Genomic DNA, 14,894 nt, shown 5'->3' with positions numbered 1-14,894 from the left:
ACATTCGATACCATCTAAACCAAAACAACTCCACCATCATTATTAGCCCCGTCCAACGCGATGATGATGGTCCTTTCACCTGCGTGGCAACAAACTATATAAATAATTTGACAAGCCCACCCCTCAATCTCAACCTGGCCTGTAAGTAACATGACGGTCTGTGGATTGTAAAATACATATTCTTCATATTTATATAAAAACTATGTGTATAAAAACAATTCTCAAAATACGTTCTTATGTGTGTTGATTAACTTGACCCCAGCTCTTCCATGAACCCACCCTAGAGAAACTACACCAAAAGGGGTGGCCATGTTTGAATGGGATATACAGCTGGTAGATGTTGCCAAAAGGGCTTGAAGTACAAGGCCACCAAAAGAGATCAAGAAAATGTGGGCAACAAATAATCCTTGGGTCAGAAATGGCAGCTAGGTTCCCAATTGAAGGGTCAAAACTGGAACTAATAATAATAATAATAAAAATATCGATATCCATGTAAATGGTAAAGGATCTAAAAGAGACAGTGATCTTATCCTGGATCATTTTGTTGGAAATGGTGCTTTAGAGCGATTATCAGATAATGCTTTCTTTCCAGGTAGAAGAACTACTAATATCTTCTGCTATCATTGGAAATTTTAAATTTATGGGAATATTTTTTGAATTTTTTTTTATGTAAATCACAATAGCACCATTACTGGATCAAATCGTTACCCTATTTCTAATACCCCAATATACACGTTACTAGTGCATAAAGACATAATTCTGTGCATAATGAGTCCAAGCAACATGTCTCTCTTTCTTGTTTTCTATCAGGGCACCCTGAAGATCACATTATATGTTCTGCAAGTAAAACCGATCACACAGTGCAGCTCCTCTGTTCCTGGACGGGGGGTTTTCCCGCCGCAGACGTGCTAATGTTCTTCCAAAATCAGCATGAAATGGGTCAACACCAAGTTATCAGGAATGTGTCTTTGAACTCCATCAACCCCAGAGATGATTTGTCCTGCTATGGTGGCCAAGGTGGACAAGAGGTGTCCTGTGTGCTGAAATTAGGTGAGAGCCCATAGATTTTCTCTGTGGACACCAAGTCACATTTCAGAATAAAAATGTTGTGGTTGGGCCCCTTATTTTTAAGTTCATGAATAAGATCCATCCTTGTTAAAGAGAACTTTGTTAGTAACTATGGCATGGGCGGAAAGTAAAGATACTTGACGCATAACCTAGTGATGAAAGACTTTATTTATTGGCATGAATCTTGAGGATGACTTATTGTGGGAAATATGAAACGCTGACTATGTGTCTTTTGATCATTAGATATCCCACAAGCCGTGGGGTTCACTAATCACAGTAGCACCGAAGCAGTTGAAGGAACATCAGCCACTATGACAGTAAGTCTGATCCCCGGCCCTTCTGTGCTTAACGCTTGGGCTGTACAGCCAGAAACCCAAATCCTTCCTTCGACGTTCACCTGGTTCAGCTTCACATCAGAGAACAATTCTGTTCCCGAAGGGGGAAAGTTCATGGTGAAATCCACTGATTATACGTCCAATCTCACAATATCTTCAGTGACGATGAATGAAATCGGAACCTATGAATGTAGAGCTGAGAATCTGATTGGGAGTTCGAGCTTCTTCTTCATTCTTAACGTTACAAGCGATAGAGGTAAGAAGCCGAACATGAGCTAAAAAATCTGCTCACCTTCTACATCAATCCCACTCATGATCTCAAGATCTCAAGGGCAGGATCCTTTTCTCCTCTTGTACTGTAATATCTTAACTTGTTAATCTTATTGTCAACTTTCATATTGTTAGTTTTTATTTTATTGTTAACTCTGTGCATCCTAATTGTTAAAGTGCTACAAAATATGTTGACGTTCTATAAATACACAAAATAATCGGTCGAAGAGCATTCGTTGTTGATCACCCTAAGTGGCAGCCTGATGTCCTGGAGGAGTTCAGATCTTACAACTCACAGACAGAGCCCCAGTGCCTAAAAACATAGGCAAGCAAATAGTTCTTAAGACTCTTTTGTTTGTTCTTCAGGTCCTGATTTACTAATTTCAGTTAATAACAGTTTCTTCTAGTTCTGGACTGGGTCCCGGAGAAATTGCAGGCATTGTGATTGGAACACTTGCTGGGTTGGCCATTGTTGGAGCCATTGCTTTCGCCATTGCTTTCTTTGTCGTAAAGAAGAGAAAAGGTACGTCTGTTTTTTTAATCCCATTTCACCAAATCAGTCACTTAATTCTGTTTAATTTAAACGTAAATCTCACATAAACAAAAAATGCAAATAATAGAAATGCAAGAGATAGAACTAGATGTATTTTAATTATAATTACATTTGAGTTTATATTTAATATTATACTTTATATTTCACTATAAGCATATTTTAATTCATATTTAATATAATACTTGATTTATATTTCATCACAAATATATTTTTATATTTCTTTCGTGATTTTTTTCTAGTAGACACTCCGAATGATCATATATACGTAAACCCAGATGCATATGAGACAGTCCTGCCTAGGGGAGAGGTAAGAACTCGGGGCTGCTTCTCATATAAGCCCAGATGTGTTAAGTGGAACAATTATTGCAACTTTCAATTATAAATTGATAAGCGACGCAACGATTCAGGAGCCATATATGTATACCAGGTATGTTTAAATCCCCTCACTGTATTAGCCTTTTACCACTTCTGCTGGAAGGCTGTTCCACTTAACTGTGGTAGATTCCTACATTAGCAACAATGCTAATAACTCATAACTAATAATTATTAGCCTCTGTGATAAATGCAAAGTGTTTCATGGAACTTATTTATGGAATTGGACTCTTCCTGGCAGATGGAGGCAAAACAATCAACCAATGAAGGAGCCAGACCTTACAAGGTAAATTTCTCACAAAAAATCTAAAATAGACTACTGTGAGCAGTCAATGGGATGAAAGAGATTACAGATATATACTTTAGGTTAGAGGAGAGGGAGTCGTAACATCCCGGGGGACTCGCCAGGTCTCCGGGTCATGGCGTGAAGTCTCCGGGTCATGAGAGTGGTGTTTAGAAGTACCCGACTCCCACTCACCTCCTACGCTATACCCATCACATTTAAATCCCTTCACTGTGTCCTCAGCATACCAGGGAACTTCCCAAATGAGTGGACCCTATTGAAATGAGACTCTTGAAATATTAACCCTTTACTAACCCGTCGTGAAGATTCTATGTAGTGACTCGTGAAACGCGTTGCCCAAATGGCTCTAATACTCTATTAAGTCACCTGCCTTCAAGCAGATATATCAACCATAACACACTGATAGTAAAAGCACCAACTGGGAGTCTTATGTATGATCACAGCGGCGTACTAACTCTGAGCCATAGGAATGGTAAGGCAGGGTTTTTTGAGACATTGAAATATAAGATATTCAGTGTAAGAACTGAATAATATTTAGTGACAGCGCATTCTGATCAGCGCTAATACAAATAAATCCAGCCAATAACAAAATCATTACTTTTAACTTTTTCTTACCATTTTAAACACAATCTGTTATATAGATCATTATAGAAAATAATAGACTACAGCTCAGCCGTATGAACATTGACTGATTAATCTCTTTTTACAGCAACAGCAGCCAGCATTACCGGATGACCCAGAATACAGCCGCGTGATAACCTTACAAACGCCATATAATGGTGTAAATACAACATACAGTAAACACATACAATAAATACACACTCTTACTCGCTGTGCTATGTGATACATTTGTAATCCTGTCTATACATCCAGTTATTGTATATATATGTAAATATCTCCTTAGTTTCTACAAAAGATGCCATACATACAGTATATCCCAAGGTTTCAGGTATCTAACCCAGGACATGGTTATTGGTGAGCGAAGCTACAACCAGGTGAGGCTGGGCTTTAGGTGGGACCAGGGGCACCTTTCATACCCTTTGCGGGGTAGTAAAGAAAATTGATTATATAATCCAACATAATATTAAAATAATGAAGAATACCATGTATACATACAAACTCTTGTCTCTTATTCCTGTTCCAGCAAAGCCTAATGTATTTAAAGTCTAATGTATAATAAATATTTTCCACCCCAGTCAACCCTCTTTTTCAAAGTACTGATGCCTCCTACACCTGCTCCTTCCTTTTGGTCCCCAAACTCCCCTCATACATCCCAGTTGCTCCGAGGTGTATCTTGCCCTGCCCTTTGCCAGGGGGACTAAAATCCCTGTTCCTCCCAGGCCAAGTTGCTCAGACCAGTTGTCTGAGACTCAGACTGAATGAAGAGCAGCTGCCCTTCATTGGTTGATGCCAGAGGAGCCCCCTGCCGGCAACCAATAGAGTCGCTCTTACAGACCTTTAAATCCTGGCGCCATGGCTGCTGCTGAATGTTACAGCTTTAACCCCGTGTTAACCCCTGCTATAAAGCCATCAGAAAACGAAGAGAAAAACGAACACAAAGAACGTACACGAACATTCGACCAAAAGGAACACAAGAACAGGCGAATATTCATGGAATATGAAGTTTTTTTTTCCCCGAAGATGAACATGAAGACTTTGCCGGAGCCCAAGTCTAGTTATCACTATATAGCGCAGGGGGGTTATTACTGTATACAGCGCAGGGGGGTTATTACTGTATACAGCGCTGGGAGGTTATTACTGTATCCAGTGCTGGGGGTTATATAACTGTATACAGTGCTGGGGGGTTATCACTGTATACAGTGCTGTGGGTTATATTACTGTATACAGCGCTGGGGTTATTGCTGTATACAGCGCTGGGGGTTATATTACTGTATACAGTGCTGGAGGTAATATTACTGTATACAGTGCTGGGGGGTTATCACTGTATACAGCACAGGGGGGTTATTATTACTATATACAGAGCTGGGAGGTTATTTTCTTTCTCTTTGTATACTTTGTCACAGATACTAAGGAAATATACAAAATATGCATATGTTACCGTCACTTTAATTCAGATCGACAATGGGAACACCATGAACATTTAAAGGCACAAGACAGCTCTCAGTAATAACCAGAATAAACATCAATTTAATATAAAAAATATAATCTCTTTAATACCCATACAAACCCACACAAAATAAATATTAAAAAACATAAAACATGTAATAATAATACCCATAAATACAAAAGTATAGAGCATATAAATCACCAAACCTCACTCCCTCTCACCTCTCACACATCATTCCCATCACACCAATTTTCATAAAACATCTCACTCCCTCACATCAATCACACATCACACCTGTCAGGCGCCCATTGATATCACCTGTGGGTGGGAATCTGTCCCCACTACTACTGTGGCATCTATATTTCATGGAACATATTGTAGTGCGGTGTGTCTGATAACCCCAGGGAGAATGTCTTGTGGTGGAATAGAGGACATTCTGTAATTTAGTTTGGGTCCCTGATGTGGCGCATTTTGGAGAGACAGGAGGGCCAGTGCTCCACTCTACAGTTTACTTGCAGCAGGTGGGGAGTCCAGTCCGGGTGTTCTGGATCTCCCAGGTGGGTCATCACCTGTTGGGAATGATCAGCGGGAGGTGGATATAAAGTTTCCCTGTGAGGCACTCGGTGAAGAGGACTCAAGCAGTGAGTGAGGCGGCATTTCTCTCCCCAAGAGCCTACAGAAATATTCCTTAAGAAGAAAAAGGTCTCTGCTACATCTTGTTTTGTTGGCAGCGGGGAAGCCGTCCAACTATAGCCAGTTCCAACCGTTAGTTATTGCTCAGAGAGCGAGGCTTTGTTTGTTTTATATTTATGTTTTGTTTGCCGGACCTTTTAATAAAAAGGACTGTATAACGTGATGCAACCTTGTGTGGTATTCCCAAGCCTAAAACTGTGTGGTTATATAATCCCAGCTCACAACACTCACTAACATACTGACTCCAACAAGACTGTAAGCTCACAAGAGCGAGACCCTCCTCTCCTTTTTGTACCAGTTTTTTATTGTTTGTGACTTTAAATGATTCCACTGTAATGTAATGTACTCACAAACACACAGTAACATACTTACACGCACTAACATACTTATTTACACACGCCTACATAGCTTTATTGACTCAGGAGGGGGGAGGCCAGTGGCCGCTTTCTGCTCTCTTGCGATCCTCACATGCTGCTTTGTCTGAGGGCTGTTACAGATTGTCATATCAGGAGAATAAATAGAGCGCAGCCTGGGAGCGTAGTGTCAGTGGGGTGCTCCGTTACTCCGGTTATTACACCCTATATTCTCTGCGGGAAATGCATTGGTCTGCGTGCGCATGCATGGGGTATTCACCAGCAGCCAGCTCTAGAAGTCCACGTCTGTATGAGATTTCCTGAGGAAAATCTAACGAGGGGTCCTGTGTGGATAAACAGAATACACACTCTTCTTTGATGAGGTTGTCACACGAAGTAAATAGGATTCTGTGGGTAAAATTTATGTATTTACGAGATTGTCAGCTATATCTAATTTTAGCAAAAGTAGCAAAAAACTTACTTTTAATAGAAGCTGCAGCTCCACAACTGAAGCTCCCCGACTCATCTGTGGTCTGCTAATTCTCACCGCTGATTGGCTGCTTGAAGCATCCAATCAGTGGCAGGAATGTACTCCATTGAAATAAATGGGAGTGCTTTTTTTGCACGTGTCTCCGGGTGGAAAATAAATCAGGTGCCAGGAGATATGGGGACATTTGCGAGAGGGACACAATGAAAATTTAAAGGGACCCCTCAGCTATCATTTGTATGAAAAACAGAACTGGAGGTTGCAGCATCCCTTTAAGAGCTTCTTCTCTTTTTATTACTGATAATAATCAGGAGAAGGCGCAGCTCTGAACATTCACAGCCATTTACACCGCCAGAGACTGAACACAGAACAGACACATAAACCGAGGGAGCAAAAAGATGGGCATCTGGCAGCGTCTCCTCAACTGCACGCTTCTCCTCTCTGCTTTGGGTGTGTATCTGGAGATCTAGGGGTTAATAATAATTCTGCGCAGTATAAATGTCACGGGGGGTGCGGACAGTCTGGGTCAGGGAGCTTACAGTCTGTCGTAAGACGTTACATCGATAGAAAAGAATGGGATGACTATTTATAAACCTATCTAAGTTGGTCGGAGAAATTAGTGGATTACTTTTAATATAATTTCTAATTCTTAGATAAGAAAATAGTTCTTTACTTGGAAGATTATACTTAATTTGAATTTCATTAAATGGAACCAAATCAGATATATATCAAATATCTGATATTGTATCTATACCATGAAGAAATCAGGATTTTAGATCAATGTCTTTTATCATATATTGTACTGCTATCAGTGGAGAAGATAGTGAACATAGTTCTGTATTACCAAATTTTTTCTTAAAAGTAATCATATTACTTAGTACGTTAGAAACAATTGGATTAAGAATATTTAATCTATTTATATCATTTTTATTAATCCAATATAAAAGAAATGGGTCTAAATTTGGACATTTCCACCTCTCATAGTTGTACCAAGGTAGTTCCGATTTTCGTTTTATATCCCAAGCTAGAAAATGGTTAAATAAACAAATTTGTTGTAAAGTGCGCAAACTAGGAAAATTAAGCCCAGATCTCGAAAGATTTCTAGTAAGAATGGAACGTGAAATTCTAGATTTTTTACCCGTCCATACATATAATGAGAAGGTTTTTTCAAATCGATTTAGAATTTTCATTGGAACTGGTAAAGGTATAGTTCTAAATAAATAAATCAATTTTGGCAAAACATATGACTTTAAAGTATTTAGTCTGCCTATCCAAGAAATTTCCAAGTTCTTCCATTGGGTAAATTGAGTTTTAAAGAAATCTAAGAGAATCGAATAATTATTAGTTATAATAGCTGTAAGACTCTGATATATTTTAATTCCCAGATAGTCAATATATTTTTGATTCCAACGTATTGCAGACTTATTCTTAATATGCTCAAACCAAGAGTGTTCCATGTTGAAATCAATAATTTGTAATTTGTCTAAATTTAATTTATAATTAGAATATAATTTATATTTATTAATACATTCCAGAAACTCTGGGAGTGAGTTTTCAGGGGAAGCCAAAGTAAGTAAAATATCGTCGGCATATAAAGATATCTTATGCTCATATGGACCAGTACTTATTCCAATGATTTTGTTCGACCGGCGTATTAATGTCGCAAGAGGCTCAATTGAAAGAACGTATAATAGGGGAGCTAAAGGGCACCCTTGTCTTGTTCCATTATTAATAAAAAAAACTAGTAGAGTTTAAATTAGGCCCTGAAATTTTCGCTTGCAAATTCTTATATAACGCCATAGTGAGAGTTAGAAATTGACCAGTCAAACCAAAAGCGATTAAGGTTTGTTCTAAAAAAGACCAACTCACGCGGTCAAACGCCTTTTTGGCGTCAAGCGCGAGAAAGATAGCTGGCGTTTTACTTAGATGTAACTCATAAATTAAATTTAGTATTTTGCGTGTATTGTCTTCACCGCTTCTACCCAATAGAAATCCTGTTTGATCTGGATGGACTAACTCACCCATAACAGAAATAAGTCTGTCAGCTAAAATATTAGAATATATTTTGATGTCTAAATTTATCAGTGATATCGGACGATAATTTGTGACTTTAGTCAGATCCTTCCCACTTTTCGGAATAGGAGTTATTATAGTCTGTAACATCTCAGATGGAAAATTATTCCCTGAAGATATTCCATTAAATAATCTTAATAAAAAGGGAGAGACAATAGGTTCCAAAATTTGAAAAAAAGGAGATGAAAATCCATCTGGGCCTGGAGCTTTGTGCAAAGGTAAGTTCTTTATGGTACTATTTAGCTCAGATAGTTTAATCGGAAGATTTAATTCTTGTAATTTTATCTCAGAGATTTTCGGTAAATTTAGAGTTTTAAGAAAACAATTCGTTTGCGTTTTATCTTTCACAACTACTGGTAGATTGTATAGTGTACTATAGTACCGTATTTGCTCAATTATAAGACGACCCTGATTATAAGACGACCCCCCCAAAATCAATATATTAATTTAGGAAAAAAACAAAAAGCCTGAATATAAGACTACCCTATAGGAAAAAAGTTTTACTAGTAAATATTAATTCATGTAAACTAATTTTCATATTTAATAAAAGCTATGATTGAGAAAAATATATTTTTTATTTCCTTTTATTTGCCAACCTGCCCCCCCCCAGTTATGCACATCTGCCTCCAGGCTTGCCACTCTGCCCCCAGAAATGCCTTATACCCCCTTATTTGCCACTGTGCCCCATGATATGCCTTTTAACCCCCTATATGCCCCTCTGCCCCATGATATGCCTTATACCCTCCTATATGCCACTGTACCCCATGATATGCCTTTTAACCCCCTATATGCCCCTCTGCCCCATGATATGCCTTATACCCCTATATGCCACTCTGCCACATCTTTCATATCCTTACTCTCTTTTCTAGCAATTCCCAATTCAATTTAATTACGCGATTAAGGAACATATTGGATCAAGAGAATACGTTAGACAAACCAAATACTATTCTGAAATGGGAAAGAGATTTGGGTGTTTCCTATTCTTTTGACACTTGGTGTGAATCCTGGAATAAATTAAGGAAAGCGATACATTGTATAAATCTTCATGAACAGTACTATAAACTCCTTCACAGATGGTACTATGTTCCAACCTCATTGCATAAAATGTATAATACTACCTCCAACAAGTGTTGGAGATGCAAAATAGAACTGGGGTCAATGATACACATTTGGTGGGAGTGTGATAAACTTTCAAATGTAAGATCTGAAATTATTATTTTATTTAAGAGTCTATTTGATATTGACATGGTACTGAATCCGCAGTCCTTTCTTTTCCATATCGACTTGCCTTGAGAAAACAAATCGAAATTGTATTTGGCTATTAACATTTTGGCAGCAGCCAAAATATGTATAGCTCGGTCTTGGAAAACGGAACAAGCTTTGGTCTCAAATTATAGCTCAAATAAATTACCAGTATACAATGGAGAAGTACTTTTACCGAATTCATAACAATACAATTATGATGTAATTTGGTCTCCATGGCAAAGATGGTTTTCCGGAAATGGTTAAACACACCAAATATTATATAATTCCTGGCAATTATTAAGTTAAATTATTATCTTTATCTAAATGCTTTCAATATCTCTCTCTTCTCTCCTCCCTAGATGATTTAGGAAGTAACCTGGTCTTTATACCGTCTTGTATTTGAATGCTACAAAATTAATTTGTTAATACTAATTTGTATATCATGAGAATGAAAGGTCCTTTTGTAAATGTCTTTTTTTGTGATATAATAAAAACTTAAAAAAAAAAAAAAGAACAGAATGGGATGACCGGGACTGTAATATTCACTATGTGTCCATTTATACAGGTCCTGCGTCCTCTCTCCGAAATGTGACCGGGATTCAGGGGGGATCGGTGGATCTGTCTGGGAATCTGCCGCTTCCTGACATTCTAAATCGTTTAATTACATGGAGCTTTAACAGCAACGCGCAGATTGCGACACAATTTCCAAACAATCCTCCTCGTTATAATCCCGCGTATGAAAACAGAAGTGAACTGTTTGTAAATACAACCCTCCAGTTGCGAGACCTGACAGCCGCTGATCGGGGGGATTACACACTGAGTGTCCAGGATCTCACTTCTTCCATCACAACAACAGAATCCGTCCGTCTTACGGTTTACAGTAAGTACCAAGTTGCCCTATGATTAACCCCTTAATGATCAGGGGCATTTTGCACTACAAGACCAGAGCAATTTTCATTTTTTTACAATCTTTTTTTCAACCATTATTTCCTTCTTTCTCATTTAGTGCACCCACGCAAATTATGTAATTTTTTGGGACATGTAGAGCAGTTTTTTTAAAACCATATTTACATATTCTATTAATATAAAAAATGAATTAAAGAAACACATTTATTCAGATTTCAGTTATATAAATTACCCACAGCTGGTACAAATGGGAAAAAATAGTCTGATTTAAAATACACAAATACATAAATATTCATTAAAGTTTTCCAGGACTTTTAGTTTTTTTTTAAAACAATTTTTAACCCTTACTTAACCCTAAACCCTATCTATATCCTCACTAACTAACCCCACCACACTAACTACGCAATACACATGAAAAAGTACAGATAAAACAAAATGATCATTTATGGTGAAATAAAAAATAATTCATTTTTTAAATCTAAATCTTGAGAGACGAGGTATCACAGTTTCCGGGTGTTCTCTGTCTCTCAATCTGTGCATGGGATTGGCTGTAGAAGAGATCACATGACTAGGGGATCTGCTGTAGACTGACGGCTGATCTTTTCATGACATGTAGCTAATACTGGGTTTTGGGACAGTAGACACTACCTTTAAAGTTATTAATACAATATAGAGTGATTTATATTGATAGAGGGTTGAAAATATATAACAGATTTGGGTCAGCTTGGCATTTGACGAGGAACTGAACGAAGATCTGTACGGTTGGAGACCCTGAAATGCTGAACGAATAATGAATGCAAAGTCAACACAGTAAGATGAACAGGGTTATCTCACCTACATCTCGCTTCTATGTCACAAGCCGGGGCGGGGTGTTCTATATATTCACCGCAGAGATAAGAAGAAGCAGAAGAGCATAAAGAACCCATTCCAACCAGACATAGTGATCGTTACATCAGTGTAATAATGGATGTCCGTTACATCAGTGTAATAATGGATGTCTATAACGGATCATCCCGCTGATCTTTTTGCACTAATAAATTGACTTAAGGGATTTATTGGGATGATAATTAAATTACAGTCAGAAATCAACCAAATTGTTTGTTTTCCACCTTGATTCCAGGTATTCTCACACCTCCAAGTCTCACTTTTCTCCCCGCTAATGAAAGCTATCAAATTAATGGCACGAATGTGACTCTTCACTGTGATGCTCGGGGTCAGACCGTGGACTCTTACAGCTTCCATCGTGGTCAAGAAGACGCGTGCTCCCAGAACCATGTGACCTGCACGGGGCCCAACCTTAATTTCCATCCAATCATAAAGCACGATGAAGGGGACTATACCTGCACCATCCATAACCCCATCAGCAACAGCACCAGCGCCTCCCTACATGTGAAAGTAGCAGGTGAGAGAACATTTCCGTTGGCCTAATATGTTCAAAGCCAGAATTCCAAGTCTCACCAACATGATAAATAATAATGGGCGTTAAATTATTCCGTATCTTTTACATTAAATGGATTCTCCGTGGCAGATTAAGAGCCGGGTTAGGATTTGCTCCATGGGTTATAAACCAATTAACTCTGGGCCAGTCTTATCCCCAAGTCCTTGAAGGTGACAAACACTATATCTTTTCGTAGGTAGAAAACTAATCACAAAGATAAATATAGTTCGCTTTTGTATTTGCTATATGCGTATAATAACATTATAAAAGAAGGAGTACAAAAAAATCTAAATATATATTGCGGTGATCATGAAGAATCTCTTATCAGGATATTACCATCAGCTGTCGTGAGCGTCTGTCTTCTGCTTTTTCAGTTCCTGTCTCTGAAGTGATGATACAAAGTAACACCAGTTCTAAAGAATTGCTCTGGACTGGAAAGGATTCGGTGTCGCTGAACTGTTCGGCTCTTGGGACAGATGTCCGATTCTCTTGGAACCACAACGGGGTTCCTCTGCCCCCAAACATTCGATACCATCTAAACCAAAACAACTCCACCATCATTATTACCCCCATCCAACGCGATGATGATGGTCCTTTCACCTGCGTGGCAACAAACTATATAAATAATTTGACAAGCCCACCCCTCAATCTCAACCTGGCCTGTAAGTAACATGACGGTCTGTGGATTGTAAAATACATATTCTTCATATTTATATAAAAAATATGTGTATAAAAACAATTCTCAGAAAACGTTCTTATAGGTGTTGATTAACTTGACTCCAGCTCTTCCATGAACACCCCCTAGAGGAACTGCACCAAACAGGGTGGCCATGTTTGAATGGGGTACACAGCTGGTAGATGTTGCCTTAAAGGCTTGCAGTACAAGGCCACCAAAAGAGATCAAAAAATGTCTGCAACAAATAATCCTTGGGTCACAACTGGCTGCTAGGTTCCCAATTGAAGGGTCAAAACTAGAACCAATAATAATAATAATAATAATAATTTATAAATAATAATAATAATAATAAATAATTTACAGGAATTTCCCAAGAATTATATATATTTTTTAGATAAATCAATTTTTTTCAAAGCAGAGGTTACCATTACTGGATCAAATCATTACCCTATTTCTAATACCCCGATATACACGTTACTAGTGCATAAAGGCATAATTCTGTGCAAGTCCAAGCAACATGTCTCTCTTTCTTGTTTTCTACCAGGGCTCCCTGAAGATCACATTATATGTTCTGCAAGTAAAACCGATCACACAGTGCAGCTCCTCTGTTCCTGGACGGGGGGTTTTCCTGCCGCAGACGTGCGAATGTTCTTCCAAAATCAGAATGAAACGGGTCAACACCAAGTTATCAGGAATGTGTCTTTGAACTCCATCAACCCCAGAGATGAATTGTCCTGCTATGGTGCCCAAGGTGGACAAGAGATGTCCTGTGTGCTGAAATTAGGTGAGAGCCCATAGATTTTCTCAATTTTTTGGATGTCAATGACAATTTTTCAATAATAAACCACTGTCAAGCGACAAAAACAGAATAAAACAATGAGGATTATGTAGACGGTCTTTCTAATACTGGTGGGGCTTTTAGACACCCGGGTATATAATCATCACCCACGTACAACTTTTTTGCTTTAGATTTACCATAAATTAATCTAATATTTCAGGTTGAGGGTTCTTTGACAAACTCTGTATAAAAATTTCCAAATGTGGGTCATTATGTAGATCTCCTTATTGCATCGGAAATCTCTGCAGCTCGATCCCTTTCGTTATCTTCTCTGTGGACACCAAGTCACATTTCAGAATAAAAATGTTGCGGTTGGGCCCCTTATTTTTAAGTTCATGAATAAGATCCATCCTGATAAAGAGAACTTTGTTAGTAACTATGGCATGAGCAGAAAGTAAAGATACTTGACGCATAACCTAGTGATGAAAGACTTTATTTATTGGCATGAATCTTGAGGATGACTTATTGTGGGAGATATGAAACGCTATGAAACTATGTGTCTTTTGATCATTAGATATCCCACAAGCCGTGGGGTTCACTAATCACAGTAGCACCGAAGCAGTTGAAGGAACATCAGCCACTATGACAGTAAGTCTGATCCCCAGCCCTTCTGTGCTTAACGCTTGGGCTGTACAGCCAGAAACCCAAATCCTTCCTTCGACGTTCACCTGGTTCAGCTTCACATCAGAAAACAATCCTGTTCCCGAAGGAGGAAAGTTCATGGTGAAATCCACCGATTATACGTCCAATCTTACAATATCTTCAGTGACGATGAATGAAATCGGAACCTATGAATGTAGAGCTGAGAATCTTATTGGGAGTTCGAGCTTCTTCTTCATTCTTAACGTTACAAGCAATAGAGGTAAGAAGCCGAACATGAGCTAAAAAATCTGCTCAACTTCTCACTCATGATCTCAAGATCTCAGGAACAGGATCCTTTTCTCCTCTTGTCGTGTAATATCTTAACTTGTTTATCTTATTGTCAACTTATATATTGTTAGTTTTTATTTTATTGTTAACTTTGTACTTCTTAATTGTTATAGTGCTACAAAATATGTTGGCGTTCTATAAATATACTATAAAAATAATCGGTCGAAGAGCCCTGAACTGTATTTGTTAGTTCCTGGAGGAGCTTCAAATCTTACGATTCACAGACAGAGCCCCATTGCCTAAAAACATAGACAAAGCAAATAGTTCTTTAGACTGAACATAATA

The 14,894-nt window shown here is 38.3% G+C and overlaps 1 protein-coding gene and 1 long non-coding RNA gene across 3 annotated transcripts in view; both read left to right on the top strand.

The window, feature by feature from the left end:
* Positions 1 to 14,894, top strand: part of LOC128470771 (hemicentin-2-like) — a 30,750-nt gene that overhangs the window by 3,289 nt on the left and 12,567 nt on the right. The window contains exons 1-3 of one of the 2 annotated variants that reach the window (XM_053452697.1): positions 6,707 to 6,953; positions 10,387 to 10,701; positions 11,848 to 12,129. In XM_053452697.1, coding sequence (XP_053308672.1) covers positions 6,902 to 6,953; positions 10,387 to 10,701; positions 11,848 to 12,129 — 649 coding nt within the window. In that variant the 5' untranslated portion in view covers positions 6,707 to 6,901. Of the gene's footprint in view, positions 1 to 6,706; positions 6,954 to 10,386; positions 10,702 to 11,847; positions 12,130 to 14,894 lie in introns of those variants that run through there. The other variant, XM_053452696.1, reaches the window with a different exon arrangement.
* On the top strand, positions 2,838 to 4,097 carry LOC128470792 (uncharacterized). The gene is made up of 2 exons (XR_008346061.1): positions 2,838 to 2,884; positions 3,612 to 4,097. It is a non-coding gene; the product is annotated as an uncharacterized LOC128470792 (long non-coding RNA).

Source organism: Spea bombifrons, chromosome 12 (assembly GCF_027358695.1).
Source record: "Spea bombifrons isolate aSpeBom1 chromosome 12, aSpeBom1.2.pri, whole genome shotgun sequence".
NCBI classification, from domain to species: domain Eukaryota; kingdom Metazoa; phylum Chordata; class Amphibia; order Anura; family Pelobatidae; genus Spea; species Spea bombifrons.
Note: the sequence above shows the minus strand (reverse complement) of the source record. Positions and strands in the feature narration are given on the sequence as shown.